Raw genomic sequence first — 19,744 nt, 5'->3', positions numbered from 1 at the left:
GCTCTGTTGAATATGTCCAGAGTAGTTAAATCTGAGTCATCTTCATAATAAAAATGGGTTGCAATGTGACTGAATTATGCTAATTGTACAGTACTGTCACACTTATTTAAAAAGAATAAGAGCAAAAAGTGTAGTTTTTTAAAGTGAGGAACCAAAGGTATTGTCAAATGGAGAACCTGTAAGATTCACTTAATGTAATTCATGGGAAATTTTTCCAGCTGAAAAACTACATGAACTAAAACAGTTTCACAATTCTCAATTTTGATTCTCTGAAACTGTGTGCAGCCTGAACCAAAATCATTCATTTGAAACTACTGTTCTTTATTAACTGCAAAAGGTCAAAGAGCTAAAGCAATGATTCTTCATTACACAGCAATAGCTTATTTCAGCTTCTCTCTCACTTTTGAAGCTAGATGAAGGAAATAAAGTAGAGGTTTGTATACGGAAAACTCTATCCTACGCTACTGTTGTTCTCTTAACTGCAAAGGCAGTCAAACTAATAGATTTGGGCTATGGGAAGATAGTGAATAGAAAACTGATGTGGTCCAACTAAATGACAACATTAGATGTGACAACAAATAAAAATGATTTAGTTATTCTCAGTTCAGACTGCAGCTTTCTCAACTGGATAGGATGTGGTGAATAGAAGCATAGCTGGGAGAAGTATGTGTTCATAAATTCATGCTAATAATAATATTTTTGAACAATTATTTGAAAATTTGTGTTCCAGAGGAGTATACAGCATTTAGAGCTTTGTTGTAAAGAAAATAGGGAAAACAAATTAATGTTATTTACAGCTTATTTTTGGTTCAACAGAGGAAAAATCCCTTCCATACACATCTTTTGTTTTTGCTGTACATAATTTCATCCTAATTTAATACCCAGTTTTAAGCTACATATAAAATGATAATGTTGTCAGTGAAATTATAACAAAACTGGTGGAAAAGAAGGATATTTCACTAAAGCTTAGTTTTCTGTTATTAAACATCTTGACTGAAAAACAGTTTACAAGCCTTATCTTTGGATTTGATGTCCCATTTTACTCTGCAACAGATCTGTGACTGTCATTCTTAAACCTCAATCTACAGTTGCTAAAGAGAATCTTGACAAAAAAAGGAACCATGCTCTAGTGTAGTGCAGATGGTGAAAGGATGTATATGCTGAAAGAATTTCTGTCAAGACCAGAAAGAGGGATAACTCCTCTACCTTTCTGCTTAATTGTTCCTCTGAACACAAGTGCACAAACTAATAATATATACCTCTTGAAGTGTTTACTTAACTGGAGTCTTGAGAATAATGTGGCAGAGGACAAGAAAGATGAATAATCTGCTGTTGTTACATATGTTGTATAAATAAATAAGAGACACATGCTACACCATGAAGAGAGGGAAAGATGGGTGGTCTGTTAGAGAGTAGAAGAGCAGAGACTCCGGAGCACGTTTGCCTGGACATGTAAGACAGCCACAGAGTTGCTGCTTGATGATCAGGACAGGGCGGTACTGGGAATCGAATGCTTCAGCTAGATAAGGACTAAGGACTGGCTCCTCCTGTGTGGTACAGTTGCATTACACTGCATTGCTTACTGGCACAATGTAGTCCTAAAGCCTGTTTCATTGGGGAAGATCACCTCAGTGAAGAGGTGGCATACAGGTAATGCAAGGTCTCTGCTTACTCACCTTCCATTCTGCCAGCTCAGCAAGGAAAAGGTCACATGGCCTGGACACCTGTGAGCTATGCTGATGCTGGGCTGCCTTTTTAAGCTATCTGGGTCTGTTTTAATCCATCATAAATTAGAGCAACCCTTGTGTTGTTCTAACACATCACTTTGGGACAGTCTTGCACAGAGCAGTACCAGGATCAGGGGAATGTAATGGCAAGCTCTCCGTCACTTTTACACACATTTGCTCTGTGTAACTGAGTTTTAGGATCTGGCCCTAAAACTTTCCACCGGACCACCACATGGTTTGACTCCAGTCCAAACTGCATGATTTACCCTTTTTCAGCACTATGCCCTGCAGAGGGTGTCATAATAGACACCTGTCCTGGGCAGCCAACAGCACATGGTGGTGATTGCTAAAAGAAGGGGAAGCAATGCTTGAAGACAGCACAGAGGAGCATCAGTCACATTCCATTTCTTAGAAACCCCTGGTCTGAACAGTCAAATTACATTCACCTAGTGTGATGTGAACCCTATCTCATTGGAATTAGAATGATATCTATTCCCTGTGAGTACCCAAACCCCTCAGCGCTACTGTTTAGACAAGCAGAGGGCAAAGCTTTGACTATACTGTAGAATATTTGTATAAAAGCCTGTATGACTTCAATTGTTGAAGACAATGGGGGAGGGGGTCTTAATAAATATGCTTTACCATGCAGCTAAAGCTTTGCATTCTGTTTAGTTTAGCAACAGGGGTTGCACTTACTTTTAGAGAACCAATACACATATTCAAGGGTGGATTAAGGCAGGATCTAGAAAATCTGGGACCCAAAGATCCATGGGAGAAAGAATAGGAAAGGCAGATCTAGACATGCCATCAGTATTTTTGCAAAGCGACCTTTTAGTTGGCTGAATTGAATCTGGGGACGATTAATCTCAATACGCCTCTGTACCAAACCTTAAATGGCATACCTGGTTGGCAATCTGTCGTGCCAGCACATCCATCCTGGATCCAGACTCTGAAATCATCTTTGCTGCGTTAATCACATCAGATGTATTCTTCAGTGGGCCTCTACCCCTTAAAATGAAACAAAGTTAATTACATCAAATAGCATATAGGAACAGAGTACCCATGAAAAATAGGGATAGAAAAAACTTTTAATAAAACAACTAATTCAGAATTAAAATCAAACCTTATTATAGGTTAGATCAACATGATTTCATTTATGCCCCCACAATCCTGTACTTCGTGGCTTCAGATGGAAGTGGGAGCATTAGCATAGTGTCACACAATATTATTACTTTTGGCCCAGTCAAAACACAAAGTATTAGAAAATTTCACAAACAAAATCACCCAAACTAAAAACCTTGAGTATATGAGATTTCCAACCCAAAGAGGTTGGATTACTTTCCGATAAGCATACAAAAGGTGTGTACATTTATCCAAACCTCAGAATTAGAGATGAGCAAGTACATGAAAAAATGTGGTGGTAATTTTCTCAAGTAAAAAATTGAATTTGCTTTCCCTGTGTTCAAATCACTTTTGCATTCACTTTCCATGAGTATTCTAGTGAGTGAGTTCAGTGGAATGGTTGCAGAAGCACTGAATGTTAGTTAAATTTTGAAAATTTTGATATTTGCTCTGGAAACTTAATTCTAAGAATTATGTTTATCCAATAAGGGAACAGAACCAATGTCATATGAAATATGCTCCAGCCAAAACTCACCAATACAGCTCAAGTTTCAGATATCAAATACTTTTGGTATTTCAAAAATAATCTAGACTGACAAACTCACAGATGATTTGAAGAACAATTTCAAATTTGAGACCCCTAAGATGCAAAGAGTTTGCAAGGAGACTGCATTTTGTTATTATTATTATAAGAGTGCCTACGAGCACCAGGACCCCATTATATGATGTGCTGAAAAAACACAGAACAAAATATAGCCCCTGCCCCAAAATTAGTTCTTACAAATCATTTGGTCAGAACATTTTGAGGGTTACTTTTCTGTGAAGAGAAGGTAATTATAAAGGTTGTGTGAGTTGCTTTTTTAAACTGGGTGACCTTAGTGTAAATTGTCCAAAAAAGACAAATTAGTAATAGCAGTAGTACTTAAAGCAGTTATTTGGCATCCATCACCAGGATATCTGATCTTTATGTTATACCTCAGCATATTTAATATTGAAATATGGATGTTTCTTTAATTTAAAATAAACCTTATCTACTATTTCATTATTCTTCACACATATATCAAAACACAAAATACAGAGTGCCTAAGTTAAATGCACCTTATTGAAACAGACTTTGCTTTTCTACCGGTTTCATAGAAAGACATTTAGTTTCACTGTTATCAAGCATCTATAGAGAACTTAAATGTGTACTTAACTAAACTTAAACGTGTACTTAAACTAACTAGGCTTCTTAAAGGCAATGCATTAAATTTTAAGGTTTGCAACACTAGACAAAGGTTACCTTAATAATTGTACTTCAAAGTATAGATAATGGGAATAATATGCCATTTTGCTTAGAGGCTTACAGTTTTTAGTGTACAAATGAGCCAAACCATTGCAGTATTTTTTTTCATTTAGCCTCCAACATACTCATGCAAAAATCATATGCAGTAAAAATACCTAAATAGTGATGATAATACACTATGACATATCATGATTAATCTCTTACTTGTGTTCTTAATTAAATGTATTGTTTGGCAAAGAACTACTTATTGATCCTTGAACAGAAATCATATTTTACAGTTCCTTATTATTCCAAACTATCAAGACAATATCTGAAGAAAGCTACAATTACATAGATTTTTGAATTATTTCCATTTGTACTGCTGTACAGAAGGCAATTTTATTATTATGGAAAAACTATTTAGTGAATTGATTTAAGTTATAAATGAAAAAATGCTGTAATTCAAAGAAAAAACAGAAAACAAGCAAATATGATCCCTCATGTAAAAGTCCCAATAATTTAAACTTTATCTTCATCTTAACCTTTATTTGCCTTTCCTGAATTTTCCCTTTGTTTCATGTTTGCACAAGTGGCCATTAAAGGCTATTTCCACCCCAAGGTTTAATTGGCTCTTCATTATTTTTAGTTATAGTAGGGAAACATGCAGAGGCCACAATCAGGGCCAGGTAGTGGGGTCTGTACAAACACAGGAAAACATGGTGTCTCTCCTGAAGAGCTTACATGTCCAATATAAGATGAAAGAGAAAAACTGAATGTAACTAACAGTGGGCGAGGAGGGAGAGCGAGGGTAACAGTAGTCATGACTGTTTCTTAGGCCATGTCTATGCTACCACTTTATGTCGGCAAAACTTATGTCACCCAGGGGTGTGTGAAAAAACAACACCCCTCCCCCACTCCCGAGTGACACAAGTTATGCCGGCATAAGTGGTATTGTGCTCAGCGGTATATCAATGGGAGAGCTTCTCCTGCCTCTTCCGCTGACGTAGCTACTGCTGTTCATTGGAGGTGGTTTAATTTTGTCAATGGGAGAGCTCTCTCCCGTCAGCATGGAGAGGCTACACGAGGGATCTTACAGTGGCGCAGCTGCATTGGTAGAGCTGTGCCACTGTAAGCTCTCTAGTGTAGACATAGCTTCAGTTTTCTTTGGTAACTGCTGAGGATGTAAATCCACTGCCCCTCTGATCCTAAAGGAGATTGTGTGGAGAGGTGCAGCCATAGATGTATGAACTAGAAATTTCCTTCTCTCTCACCTGTTCTCTCCTAGGATCTGACTGTCGGGAATAAAGCAGTTCCATCTCAATAAGGCCTTCACTCAGTTCTCTGCATCCTCTCACCACACACATGGTAGAGATATTTACCTTGACTATACAAATCAGTAGGGGAAAGGAAGCAGACGACTGTCCCACTGAGTAGTTGGTGGCAAGTGTTGATATTCCTCTGTTCCAACATTCTCTAAGAACTGACATATCACACTTCTGTGTGTAGTGGGGGATGTTAGACATAGTCCATGGCCCACAACTGGATCGTGACACAAATGGAATGGAATCCATGAATAAATAGTGACAATGCCAGAAGAAACCAGTGCAAACTGTCGTGGGAGGGCACAAAATACTTCAGGCAGCTTCTACATAAGGAAAAAATAGCTTATTGTACATCTTCTACCTTTGGGTAAATCAAACTTTTTAAAACATAAAATCGGGTTTCATTGAACTGGGAAAACTAGATATAGTGGGCTCAGTTTCTGCCCTTTTGTGATCTCATCCATTAAACTCTTAAAAATATTTGAGGTGTTACCCCTAACCCTGGGGAGATCATCATGGCTTAAGGTGAACTTTTTAGTTTTATGGAGATTGGTGAAATACCCACCTTTTATGTACTCCAATGCACATTACACTTCAATTTAATATATGCACCTGTGCAGGTGCTGATTTGACTGGGCTCAAGATGATCTAATGCCAGAATAACTGACTCACAATGCCACCCTCACAGATTAACTACTTGACACCAGTGAATCACAGTACCTGGGAAGGAAAAGACCTTTTAAATCATCTAATCCATTCCCCAGCAAGTGCAGGACTCTAACGAGTTTTGCATTTACTAGGATTTTCTCTGTCTAGTTTTAAAGGATGTCAAATCACTTCCCTTAGAAGATTGTGCCACGGGGTAATAAATCTCACTGTCAGGAAGTTGTACCTGATATTTAGCCCAAATTTGCTCTCTCAACTTGATTTCATTAGACCAAGTTCTTTTCTTACCCCTTGTACAAACTTAAATAAGGTTTTTCCTTTTATGCACTTTATGTAGACCTAGTAAATTCAGTGGGACTACTTCTGGAGAGAGGTACTATTCAAGGTGTTAAGGATGGCAGAATCTGATGCTTAGCATTTACACACTTCAAGTATAAAAATCTGTTTTTATATTTCCTCTTACTTATTTCTTAGCCCAGCTATACATATTTAACTCTCAGGCCCTGTTCCCCAAAACACTAATGTATGTGCATAACTTTACACAAATGAGACATCCCTTTAAAGCCAATGGGACTACTTGTGTGTGTAAATGTAAACCCATGCATAATCTTTGCATGATGGGTCCCTACATCTTTTCTCAAGTGAAAAATGTAACCATTTTAGTTGTTTTGCTCTTAACTCCCTCCAGTTTGATAGCAACTTTCTAGTAATGAGCTGCCCAGAAATGAAGACAATGTTCCAGATGCAATAGCACCAGAAAGATAGACTGTAATCTTCCTGTGGTGTAACAATGTGAGGCCACTGTACAGTGCAAACAGCCCCAAATGCCACTTCCTTTTTTGTTACTATATCAGATAGACATATATGACCCCAGGCATCCCTGTATTCACACCTTTCATATTACTGCCATGATATTTGTACAAAATATGCCTTGTGAAGTACCATTTGAATGCTAATACCATGCTAGTTATTAATACTGTAGAATCAAGGAGTTAATGTTATATATGAAGTTATGAATTCCCTCTATATAACATTACTGGAACATGTTTAAGACAAGACAGCCTAGGTAAAGGTGATAAACAGGTCTGTCCTACAGAAAATAATGTGAGTTTACCTCAGTATATATATTAGCAGTAAACAAAGCTATGGAGCTGAGCCAGCAGGGATTATCCTGCACCTGAACTCCAGAGACAGAGAATTAACATGGCTCCTGCACCACACAAAAGACTGAGTCCTCAGCAGGCCTTCCTGATTTCTAAGATGGGAATATAAGGAACACAGAGAGAGTTCATCTTTATCCTTCACCTTGGGAGATGGGGGGAACATGCAAACTGAGCGCTGTAATAGGTCCTGGCCAAGCTGTCCAGGAGATTGTGGGTGAGAGAAACCATCTCAAATAAAAGCTGTATCTTGCTATATTAAGTTTTAGACTAAGCTTGTAATCATCTCTATTGTTATCTGCTTTCACTTGCTAACACGTAACCCATGCTGTTTTGTTAATAAATTTGTTTCCTTTTGATTATAAATCACCAGCACTGTGCAAATTCAGTAAAGTGTGTGCTTCTAGGGTTGGAGTGTTTCACTGTCTCTGTAAAGGCAGAGAACCTAATACTTTCTCTGGGATGGACTAGTCCCTGCAGTAGGAGGATTTTTGCGGTGAATTCGGGAGTGGAAGGGTCCTAAAGTCAGCCTGTAAGGGGTAACCAGGTTGGGCAAAGCCCTGCTTGTGGGCTGCTGGAAGGCTGTTCAGGTCAAAGCTCTGGGCCACAGCTACACAGCCACAAAACAGCCAGGGTTACAAGGCAGATGGTGACCAAACCCCTTAGTGGCCTGGGTGCAGGGCCGGCTCCAGGCACCAGGCAACCAAGCACATGCTTGGGGCGGCACCTGGTAAGGGGCGGCCAATCTTGGGGTGGCGGGGGGGCAGCACGGCGCGGCATTCCGCGGGGGGGGGGGGCGCTCCGGCGGTGCAGCGCTCGGCGGGGGGGGCGGCACGGGGCACGGCGCTCGGGGGGGGGTTCCGGCGGCGCGACGCAGCGCTCGGTGGGGGGGCGGGCTCCGGCAGCGCGGCGCTCGGCGGGGGGCGGCACGGGGCGCGGCGCTCGGCGGGGGGGCGGCACGGGGCGCAGCGCTCGGGGGGGTTCCGGCGGCACGGCACTCGGCGGGGGGGGGGATCAGGGGGCGGCGCTTTTTTTTGCTGCTTGGGGCAGCAAAAAAGTTAGAGCCGGCCCTGCCTGGGTGAACCCCAAAATGTCACAGTATCCTGTTTAATTTGCTGGCTTCTATCACCTCTAAGTCTCTTCTCACATTAGTGTTTTCCAGGTTTCTCCCTGGGCTTTGGATTAGACTTTTTTCCCCCTAGGTGTTTTCCACATGAAATCTCATTTTTCTATTTTCTGCCCCTGTTTATAATCTCTCTAGGTCCCTTTGCATTATTTCTCTATCCTCAATTATCTGCAAAATAAGGCCAAAAATTTCCCCTTACCAACTTTATTATGGCATTAACTGCAATTCGCTCCTAGTGATTTCTGTGTTAACAGCCTTCCAGTTCCACTACACCACTGGGCCACCCTGCCCCACAGTGTGGGGGCAGGATTAGAGGGCCAGGATGGTGGGGAGCTGCAGTTTAGGACTAAACCACAACTTCACAGCCAACAATGCACAGTGAATGTCTTATTCTGACTCCTGGCATGGAAGGGCTAACATTTCCTTTTCCTTTTAAAAATATGTATACTACTTGTTCACTGTTTGTTGAAAGAAGAATTTACCCTCCTAGGCCTTAATCCTGCAGAGATTTACACATTGATTTCAGTGGGACTACTCAAAGTATGTCTAGTATATGTGGGAAAATGTGGGTGTAGACAAGAATAGAAATGGGTCCCCACCAACATTACCATGGGAGCTGTAGATTTGGTGAGTCACTGTTGACACAAATACAAGTTTCAAAACTAATATGAAGTTTTCTTTTAAGTAGCATAATTCATTCTGAACACCTTTCTGGGTATAGGATAGATATGGATTTGAGTTTCCTTTGTTGTTTCTTCTTTTGGAATGTCATCTAAAAGTTGGCATATTTGTATCTGCGAATCCAAAACTCAATGAAAATATTATGCATGAAAAGGAGCCATACAAAGTGGCATATAGACGATCTCTGATCATACTTTTGCTTCTTAAAAAATAAATTGAATTTCTTTTCTATGGCTATGACTGATATTGACCTAAAACGTACGAGAAAACAGATAAAATTAACCCTATAAAATTTACTCAGAGAGGAGCCATGAAAATGTATTTGGGGCAGTTCTGAGCAGAAGGCATCCAATGACTTAACACTGCTTTCCAAATTTTTTCTTCTCCACTTTCCTGAGGAAAATAAGAAGTTTTGTTGATAGACAAATGAAATACCATTAGTGTCTTAATTACCACCATCCTTATGATAAGAGTGGGTGAATAGACTTTTAATGCCTGAGCTGGTACATTTTCAGGACAATTATTCAAGGCTGTGTTAGCAACAGAGCTGACCAGAAGATGACAATTCCATTTTGGAGCTTCTTTTGAGGTTGCAAAATTTGTTTTCAATCACCTGGAGGAGGTGGCGAAGCAAACCTAATACTCCATAGCCCGGTGGTGAGGGCACTGGTCTGGGATGTAGGAGATCCAGTTTTAAGTCTGGTGTCTGCTTGATTCAGAGTCATCTGGGATGAAAAAAACTTGGTTCAAAATCAGACAGAGGAGACCTGAATCTGGCTCACTTATATTGCAGGCCAGCATGCTACTGTTTCAACCAGCTGTAGTTAGCAATTCATTGTCCAGCTATTTTATCTATCCCAATTAATATAGCAGCTCATATATGCAGAGAGTCTTTACCCTGACTCACACACTTTGGCTTCTTGACCAGGATTGGCTCCATGGTTTTTGCTGCCCCAAGCGGAGGGAAAAAAAAAGCAAAAGCCGCGATCGCAATTGTGATCAGCGGCACTCCAACGGCAGCTCCACCGCACCGCTTTCTTCTTCGGCAGGAATTCGGCAGCAGTTGCTTCCCTCCAAGAGGGACCCGCCGCCGAATTGCCACCAAACAGCCCGACTTGCCGTCCCTTCCCATTGGCCGCCCCAAGCACCTGCTTGCTGGGCTGGTGCCTGGAGCTGGACCTGTTCTTGACGCTTTCTTGAAAAAGGCAAAACAAATTACATTTTGTTATAACTGTAAAGCCATCAGGGGATGGGGGTGTTTTTAATCAGGCTCAGTCTCCAATAGGCATTTAGGAAACCTCAACAGAGCTATCCTATAAGATTTGTGGGATTTCGTACAGGTAAGAGAGATGTTTTTTGAGGAAAAAAACAACCAAAACCCCCAAGAAGTATGTTTAGCTTAAGGCAAGAAAATGCTAAAAGACAAAAACATTCTGTCACCAGTTAGTAAACACTTTTCACAAAGTGATCACTCTGTATCTGACCTTTCAGTCCTTATCCTCAAAGGAAGCCTGCACAACATTTTCAAAAGACAAGCCTGGGGGCTTATATTCATTACTCTGGTAGACACTAAAATCATGGACTGAACAGAGATACTGGATTTATGCCTCATTACAACAATCTGTAACCCACTAACCTCCTCTTTTTTGTCCTATTAATGGACCACTGTACCTTGGATGGTCCCTTTCAATATATGCATACTACTTTTATGCTAAACAATCTGTTCCAACTTGCATTTAGCTGTGAGGCTGGGAATACTTTTCCCAGACCTGAAGAAGAGCTCTGTGTGGCTTGAAAGCTCATCTCTCCCACCAACAGAAGGTGGTCCAATAAAAGATATTACTGCACCCACCTAGTCTCTCTAATATCCTGGAACCAACACAGCTACAACTACACAGCATATAAAAACAGCCTAGCAAGAGTCTTGATTTTTCCTTTTAAACTAAATAGGCAAAAAAACCAAATTGACCTCTTTATCTCTGTGTGGAGAATTCTTCACACAGCTGTAATGTGACTGTGGGCAAAACAATATTAAAATAAAATCCAATTTAAAATAACCCATAATGATAATTAAATCCTTTAATACAATACTATTTAGTTGATTGTGTATTGCCAAGTACTCTTAGTTAAAGCAATTTTCCTATCAGTGCTATTCTCTATCAATCAGTATTATCTACCTCTTAATTTTTTTTGTCTAGGGAAGATTCTACCATCCAGATATTACATTGTTGATTTCATACTCAGATTCTCTTATTTGGGTCAAACCTCTCTGAGTCCGTTGTGCTTTTATCATAGGTACAAAATAAATAAAGATATTCTTTAGTTAAACTTGCTCTATGAGGAACTCTGTCATTTAGCTCTGTCCCTCTCTCCTTCCCCCCCACCCCCCCATCTGAGACCAATAGACATCTGTGGAGAACTTGGACACTTCTGGTTAATTTTTATGACAAAAAAGTGTGACACTGTTTCCTCTCTAACCTTGTATGGTTACCTGCTGGGTGTGAAGGGGTTAATTTCTTTCTTGAAAAGAGGGCAAGCAGTGGAAGGAAAGTACATGACTATGAACTTTCAGGAACTGTCTACCTGTGACCTGAGCTATAGAATCACGGGATATTAAAAAATCGTTGTATCAACCTTGTATGTTTTAAATGAATTGTTTGGGCTAGGGAGAAGTTACTGGACTTTCCGGCAGGAATTGAAGTCACTGGGGTGTAATTAATGCAAATCAGTAGATCAGTAAAGAAGTCTGGAGACGTCTCACCTCCACCCCTGGGAAAACTGCATAAACTTATTTCAACTGGTTGGAGAAGACTGGCAAAAAAGGACTGAAAAACTTTACAGTAGGAGAAAACCTGCTGTAGTCAGGCATGTGAGGAGGATGGAGTAACTGAAGCCAGAGCTACACATTCTTAAATCAGTAGTTGGACAAAGCAAATCATAATCACAAAAAAGGAAAGACAGCACAAGAGGGATATGTTTGCAAATGGAAAGCCCCAGTGTGTGTGAATACATGGAATGTTTTGAATGTGTAACTCAGCCCTACACGAAAGCATGTACACATATTTATATGCACCCATTTATGAATTTAAGCCTGTGGTTTGTCTACACTGCAAGTGAAGCCATACCCATGCTACCTTTAATTTAGCTAACAGTGAGAACAATAGTAGTATAGACATGGCAATATGTGCTTCAACATGGATTAACAACTGGAGTTATACCCGTGTTTCCCAGCAGATACGTACTGTGGTTGCTAGCCCATGCTGCCACATTGTTACCTGGGTTAGCTATATTGAAACTAGCATGGGTATTATTATTGTTATTTATTATTGCACTACTGTAGTACCTAGGATGCTTACCTGTGCTACACTCATACCTTCACTTGCAATGTGTACATACCCTTAATGCTGAGAGCTCCACCAGTTTCTCTCACACACATACACACACCCATGTACATCACCCATAAACATGGAAACTCACATGTCCTCCTTGGTATTTTGACTTCTTCCATATCCATCTCCTAAGCCCCTTACAAGACACCTTAATGACAGGACAGCTCTGTCCATATCCCATTTGACTCAGACCATGGGTAGTTAGACTTCTGAGTACCTCTTCAGCACCTTTCTCTAAAGGCTCAGGGATTCTCATCTCTTTTGAGGAGGTCTGTGTGAAAGTTCCTAATTACAATAGTAGCCTTGGCACAAAGCAAAATTAAACTAGCTAGGGTCATAACATTTTACAAATACATTAGAAGGAAGAGGAAGACCAAGGACAGAATAGGCCCATTACTCAATAAGGAGGGGAAGACAATAACAGAAAATGCAACAATGGCCAAAGTATTAAATGGCTTTTTTATTTCAGTTTTCACCAGAAAGTTTAGCAGTGATCAGATGACTAACATAGTGAACATCAGTGTAAATGGGGTAGGATCTGAGGCTAAAATAGGGAAAGAACAAGTTAAGAATTACTTAGATAAGTTAGATACTTTCAGGTTGCCAGGGTGTAACAAAGTGCATCCTAGAATACTTAAGGAACTGGCTGAAGAGATCTTTGAGCCATTAGCAATTATCTTTGAGAACTTGTGGAAGACAGGAGAGATCCTAGAGGACTGGAAAAGGTCAAATATAGTACCTGTCCATAAAAAAAAGTGAATAAGGAAAACCGAGGGAATTATAGACCAGTCAGTTTAACTTCAGTACCCAGAAAGATAATGGAGCAAATTATCAATTTGTAAGCTCCTAGAAGTTAATAAGGTGATGAGTAACCATCAACATGTATTTGTCATGAGCAAATCATTTCAAAGCAACCTAATATCCTTCTTTGACAGAGTAACACACCTTGTGGATGGGCGGAAGCAGTAACTGTGATATATCTCAACTTTAGTAAGGCTTTTGATACTGTCTCGCATGACCTTCTCATAAACAAACTAGGAAATATAGCCTAGAGTCTAGACAAACCTACTATAAGGTGGGTGCACAACTGGTTAGAAAACTGTACTCAGAGAGTAGTTATCAATGGTTCAGTCAGGCTGGAGGGGCTTATTGAGTGAGGTCTCGCAACTAGGGTGACCAGATGTCCCGATTTTATAGGGACAGTCCCGATATTTGGGGCTTTTTCTTACATGGGCTCCTATTACCCCCCCACCCCCATCCCGATGTTTCACACTTGCTATCTGGTCACCCTACCCGCAAGGGTCTGTCCTGTGTCCAGTTCTATTCAGTATCTTCATAAATGACTTGGATAATGACATAGAGAGAACACTTATTAAGTCTGTGATGATACCAAGCTGGACGGGATTGCAAGTGCTTTGGAGGATAGGATTAGAATTCAAAATTATACTAACAAACTGGAGAAATGGTCTGAAATAGGATGAAATTAAATAAGAACTAGAGCTGTCAATTAATCAAAGTTAACACCTATAGTTAACCGAAAAGAAAATGACCACGTTAATTGCATACCTCTGGGCAGAGAGGGAGGCATCGGCTGCAGAGGGACCTGATAGTCAGGCACAGTAACCCAATCTGCCTCCCCCAGGGCCGGGAGAGGAGAGGAGAGAAGAGGAAGTGACTCTCATTCCAGCTCCGGTGGAAAAGTAGGGATTCTCACTCTGCCATGCCCATTGGCCCCCGCTGGCTCCTCACTCCAGTGACTGACCCCCGCTGCCGCACCATGCCCCAGTGCCACTGGCCAGCCCCTGGCTCCGGGGACTGACTCCCCTGCTGTACCCCATTACCCCCAGCCAGCCGCTTGCTCCAGAGACTGACACTCCTCCTGTGCTGTGCTCCATTACCCCCGGCCGGCCCCTCGCTCCAGGAGGGAACCGCATAGAGAACAGGGGCCTGGTGAGCTCAGATTTTTGTTCTAACTTTCACTGGTACATAGGAACCTCCTAGGAGCTATTACACTGGTGAGGATAACCAATGTGCACTGGCCATGATCATTCTCACCTCTAGACTTCCCCTTCTGCCAGGAAGGGCAAGAGCCAGGTGGTATTCCCTTACGCAAGGAAATACATTTTAAAACAGATTTGTGCCCCTTTTGTGCCACAAAGAGAAATTAGCATGGGGTATGACCTGGCTCCAAATGTTACAAGATTAAGTAAAGTGAACAACAAACTTTATATACCTAGACCTGTGGTATCAGTCAGGGATGTTTATGTTTCAGTGATATCTACCCAAATAGTTCTAGAACAGGTAAATAGAACCTGTATTTACAACCGGTCTACAGAACTGAATGTCTGAAGGCTGGAGCTCCTCCTTTCTGTTTTTGTTCCCCTCTTTTTCTGATTTTTTAAAAAATATTCTAGGAAGTTAATTGCAGAAACCTACATTAAGAGAGCTTTACAATTGTACAGGTTAGCACACAAAACTAGTAAATGCCAAAGCGAAGATTGAATGTGCCACTTTACCATAGGCCCCTGTGTTATGAAATAGTCTTTCATCACATTAGTACATACCAGTTTTCATGAAATGCAATAGGTTATATAGTTTTTTTCTACCTAAGATACAAGTGACAATAAAGGCTGTTAACTGTAGGGGTTGTAGACATAAAGCATATTTAGACAACACACTATGGCTGAAGTGAAAATGTGTTGACTTAAATAGGGGTTTAGAATTAAATTACAACACTACCCCTTTCAGTGGCTACTGCACTAGCAGTTGTGTCTCATTAATGAATTTTAATGTAAATACACTTGCTATTTAATACTCCAGTTAGAAATACATAAGTAAAATTCAAATCGATGTCATACGTATAAAATCTGTACACAAGTTCTTATTAATTATTGGAAGTTTAACAAGAGCATTTGGAAATGGGGCATTGGCTGGGGATAGCCGGGGTTCTCAGGTGGCACCGAGCATTCTCTCTCTGATGCTTGGATGGCTGGTTCTTGCTCACATGCTGATTGCCATATGTGGGGTTTAGAAAGAATTCCTCCCCCCGCCTCCCCAGGTCAGGTTGGCAGTGACCTTGGGGGGTTTTCACCTTCCTGCTCAGTGTGTGGGTATGAGTCACTTGCCAGGATTATCTGGGTTTTTCTCACTTAATCATTTCCCTGTTGCTGTGGGAGCCTTAGGCACTGGTGCACCTTGGTACCTCCTATTCTCTGCCTGTGCAGATAGTAGTCTAGTCTCCTGTGGGCTATAATACTTTGGTCTAATTTTGATTGTTGGGCTTATTGTGCAGGTGCTCGGAGGAGGCGGTGGCCTGTGATATACAGGAGGTCAGAATAGATGATCGGGTGGTCCCTTCCAGCCTTAAACTCTGTAACAATATTTTAAATAACAAATATGCTGTACTTGGAGAAAGTAGTGTTCAGCCTTGATTAAGACAGTTTGAAGACAAGGCACTAGAAATAAAAAATTTCAACCCAAAAGAACCACTGCCAAACAAGAAATCAAATTATATTAACTAGATTTACTAATGTGACAAATCCACTTCAAACGGTGATGGGAACAAGAAAAAGATGTAAATGATTAAGAGGATATCAGACAAAGAAATAGCCTCTAATGGATTTCATATCCTCTAATTCTCGGGTATAAGGGAAACAAAAGAGGTGGCAATTTCATAATCGAAAAGGAAACACGCACAAACCTGAGTCTGAGATCAGGGGTCTCTATGGATTAATTCTTTTTAGAGAGGAAAATGGCAATCATGAACTAGAGACGTGGCATGAGGCATTTGATTCACTAAGTGGATGAAAATAGTACAGATAAAGTTATATGCCCAAATAACTGTAATTGTACATTTATAAGCCAGACAGCTGACCTAGCATTTCTGAGATAATAACTTTGATTTATTTTTTATCAGACTGACCACAATCTTGCTAATCAGATGATTATAACAATTGCAAGAAGAGTCAGACTAATGATTTCAGTTTGCTTTTAAATGTGGCATAGTTCATATAATAAAATCACAGGTACATTTCAGATGGAGACAATTAGATCCTTTTGCTAGTGATTGATTGTACATAAAGACTGTCATGAAATAATTGGTTGTCTAGCTAGAGCGGGGTTAAAATTCATTAGCAGAAAAAAGGGGGAAAGACTGGATCACCCCTGCTAAAATTCACCTGGGCATAGATGAAGACTTTGATTTCGGACTTCAACAAGTAACTACTTTTCAACGGAAAAATAGTCAACTCCTAAATTAAAACAACACAACTGATCTCATTATGTATCTGATCTGTTAATTAGGTGGTCAATCAGTCTTGACCTTTATGCTTCCCTTACCACTGTGCACAATGTTCCCTCTATTTTTTTACATCCATGTGCGGAATGAATTTTGTTACATGCACCAATATGGAGGTGATGTGTGGCGGGGGTGGGGCCGAGGGGGTCCGAGTGTATGGGGGTGGGTGGTGTTCAGGGCTGGGGCAGAAGGTTGGGATGCGGGGGGGGGGATGAGGGCTCTGGGGTGGGGCCGGAGATGAGGGGTTTGGTGCGTGGGACGGGGCTCAGGGTTAAGGCAGAGGGTTGGGATTCGGGGGGGGGGGGAGTGAGGGCTCTGGCTGGGGGTGAGGCTCTGGGGTGGGGTCGGGGATGAGGGGTTTACAGTTCAGGCTGTCCCGGGGCTGCAGAAGGGAGAGAGGACTCCCCCTAGTCCTCTCTCGCCACAGCAGCTCCAAGGCCGGGGGAGAGGTGCCTCTCCCCGCTGCGCGCCTGCGTGGTCCTTGATAGCCTGCTGTGTGGCTGCACAGCTTAGAGGGAACTTAGACTGTGCAGTGTGGAGGGAAGTGAAATCTGATGAAAAAGTGTGATGGGGGGGAACCCATATGGATATGAAATGTGACAATGTGGAATTTTCCCACTCCACTGTCACCTTTGCAAATATCCATAGGCCAATGGGTCATATTCCATGGTTTTTATTATTCAGGAAATCAGACTAGACCATCATCACACTAGACCACCTATCTTTAAAAGGGGAAATGAAGAGGACCCAGGGAGTTATAGACCAGGAAGTCTAACTTCAATACCTGGAAAGATACTGGAACAAATTATTAAACAATCAATTTGTCAGCACCTAGAGGATAATAAGGCAATAAGTAACTGTCAATATGGATTCATCAAGAACAAATCATGCCAAACTACTTGACTTCCTCCTTTGGCAGGGTTACTGGCTACTGGATGGGGGAAAGCTGTAGATATGATATATCTTGATTTTAGTAAAGCTTCTGACACAGTCTCATATGACAGTCTCATAAGAAAACTAGGAAAATGTGTTCTAGATTAAGTTACTATAGGTCGGTTCACAACTAAGAGTGTTATCAAAGGTTTGCCATCAAACTAGGAGGATGTAATGGTGTCCCATGGGGGTCTGACTTGGGTCTGGTACTATTTAATATTTTCATGAATGACTTGGATAATGGGGTAGAGAGAATGCTTATAAAATTTGTGTATGACACTGAGCTGGGAGGAATTTCAAGCACTTTGTAGGCCAAGATTAGAATTCAAAAGGACCTTGATAAATTGGAGAACTTGTCTGAAATAAACAAGATGTTATTCAGTATAGACAAGTGAAAAGTACTGCACTTAGGCAGGAAAAAAATCAAATGCACAAATTTAAAACAGAGGATATCTGGCTAGGCAGTAGTACTTCTGAAAAGGATTTGGGGTTATAGTGGATCAAAAATTGAATATGAGCCAACAATGAGATGCAGTTGTGAAAAAGGTTAACATCATTCTGGAGTGTATTAACAGAAGTGCAATATGAAAGACACGGGAGGTAACTGTCCCACTTTACTCTGCCCTGGTGATGCCTCATCTAGAGTATTGTATCCAGTTTTGGGAGCCACACTTTAAGAAAAACATGGACAAATTGGAGTGAATCCAGAGGAGAGCAACAAAAAGTTTAGAAAATATGACCTATGAGGAAAATGTAGGAAACAGCTGGGGGGGGGGGGGGGTAAGGGCGGGAAGACCTGATAGTCTTCAAATATGCTAAAGGCTGTTGTACAGAGGATGGTGATCAATTGTTCTCCATTTGCACCAAAAGTTGGACAAGAAGTAACTGGCTTAATCTGCAGCCAGAGAGATTTAAGGTTAGATATTAGGAAAAAACTTTCTAACTATAAGGATTGTTAAGCTCTGAAATAGACTTCTAAGGTTTGTTGTGGAATCCCTGTTATTGGAGGTTTTAAGACCAGGTTAGACAAAAACCTGTCAGGAAGAGTCCAGCTAAATTTGGTCCTGCCTCAGCACACGGGGATGAACTAGATGACATCTTGAGGTCGCTTCCAGCCCCACATTTCTAAGCTCATAATGGTCACTTCTGGATTCAAAATCTGATATAGAAAAAGTGGTGAGGCTAATTCATAAGGGGTGGAGCTGCACTATGCAGAATGTTCTGTATGCACAATAGGTTGAAATCCACATAGAATCAGAGATGTAGTGAATGCTCTCAGTGCAGATATAAGAGGCATAAACTGTGATTCCCCTGGGAATAGACTCAGAGTCGCTAAGGGTCATATTTTTATGTTTTTCTCTGCAACCATAAGGGTTACAACTTTATTTATTTTAATGAAATCTGAGATACTTACCTAATCACATATCTTCGCAAGCTGGGACTTGAAGTAAAAAAACAGATAGTGAGACACATGATAAAATAATGAGAATTGACAAAGCAATGTATTGATCTCATGGGCCAAGGTAATGACTGTGCCAGAAACAGAGATTGGAGCTTTTCTGTTATTTTTTTCCTATTGTGTTTTTACACCACGGGGGATCTTATAGGCCTATGAATTTCTTGCTTCTCTCGCCTCTTTTTTCAAATACTGTAACTACAGTTATAATATAAATATTTCACCCACCTCCATTATAATATTCCTTATTTATGTGTTTATACCTCAGCCAAAGCATACACTCCAGAATGAGTCATAGCATGCAATATTTTACTCATCATAGGCTAAAGAGCTGACACATGAAGTCAAACGTAGTTTAGTACTTGGGTACATGAGAAATTGCCTCTCACCTCACATGTTATTTCTGTAGTTGTGACCAGTGGGGGGGAGAGGTAAGGGGGAGGTGTCCTAGAACTAAAAGCCCTTTGATTCAAAGGAAAAAAATCAGTCACAAAATATCTTCTGTGAAGGAACCTCAATTATGGACATCAGCCTTTTTATAACAGAATTTTATATTGAAAATAATTTATGCGAATGCTGGGAACCCTAGATAGGTACTTTT

General features: G+C 40.8%; 1 protein-coding gene across 1 annotated transcript in view; it reads right to left on the bottom strand.

The window, feature by feature from the left end:
- The window catches only part of CTNNA3 (catenin alpha 3), a 1,024,091-nt gene that overhangs the window by 36,235 nt on the left and 968,112 nt on the right, over nt 1–19,744 (bottom strand). The window contains exon 15 of the mRNA XM_065408662.1: nt 2,630–2,735. Coding sequence (XP_065264734.1) covers nt 2,630–2,735 — 106 coding nt within the window. The remainder of the gene's footprint in view (nt 1–2,629; nt 2,736–19,744) is intronic.

Source organism: Emys orbicularis, chromosome 7 (genome assembly GCF_028017835.1).
Source record: "Emys orbicularis isolate rEmyOrb1 chromosome 7, rEmyOrb1.hap1, whole genome shotgun sequence".
NCBI lineage: Eukaryota > Metazoa > Chordata > Testudines > Emydidae > Emys > Emys orbicularis.
This window is presented reverse-complemented; position numbering and strand designations above follow the sequence as displayed.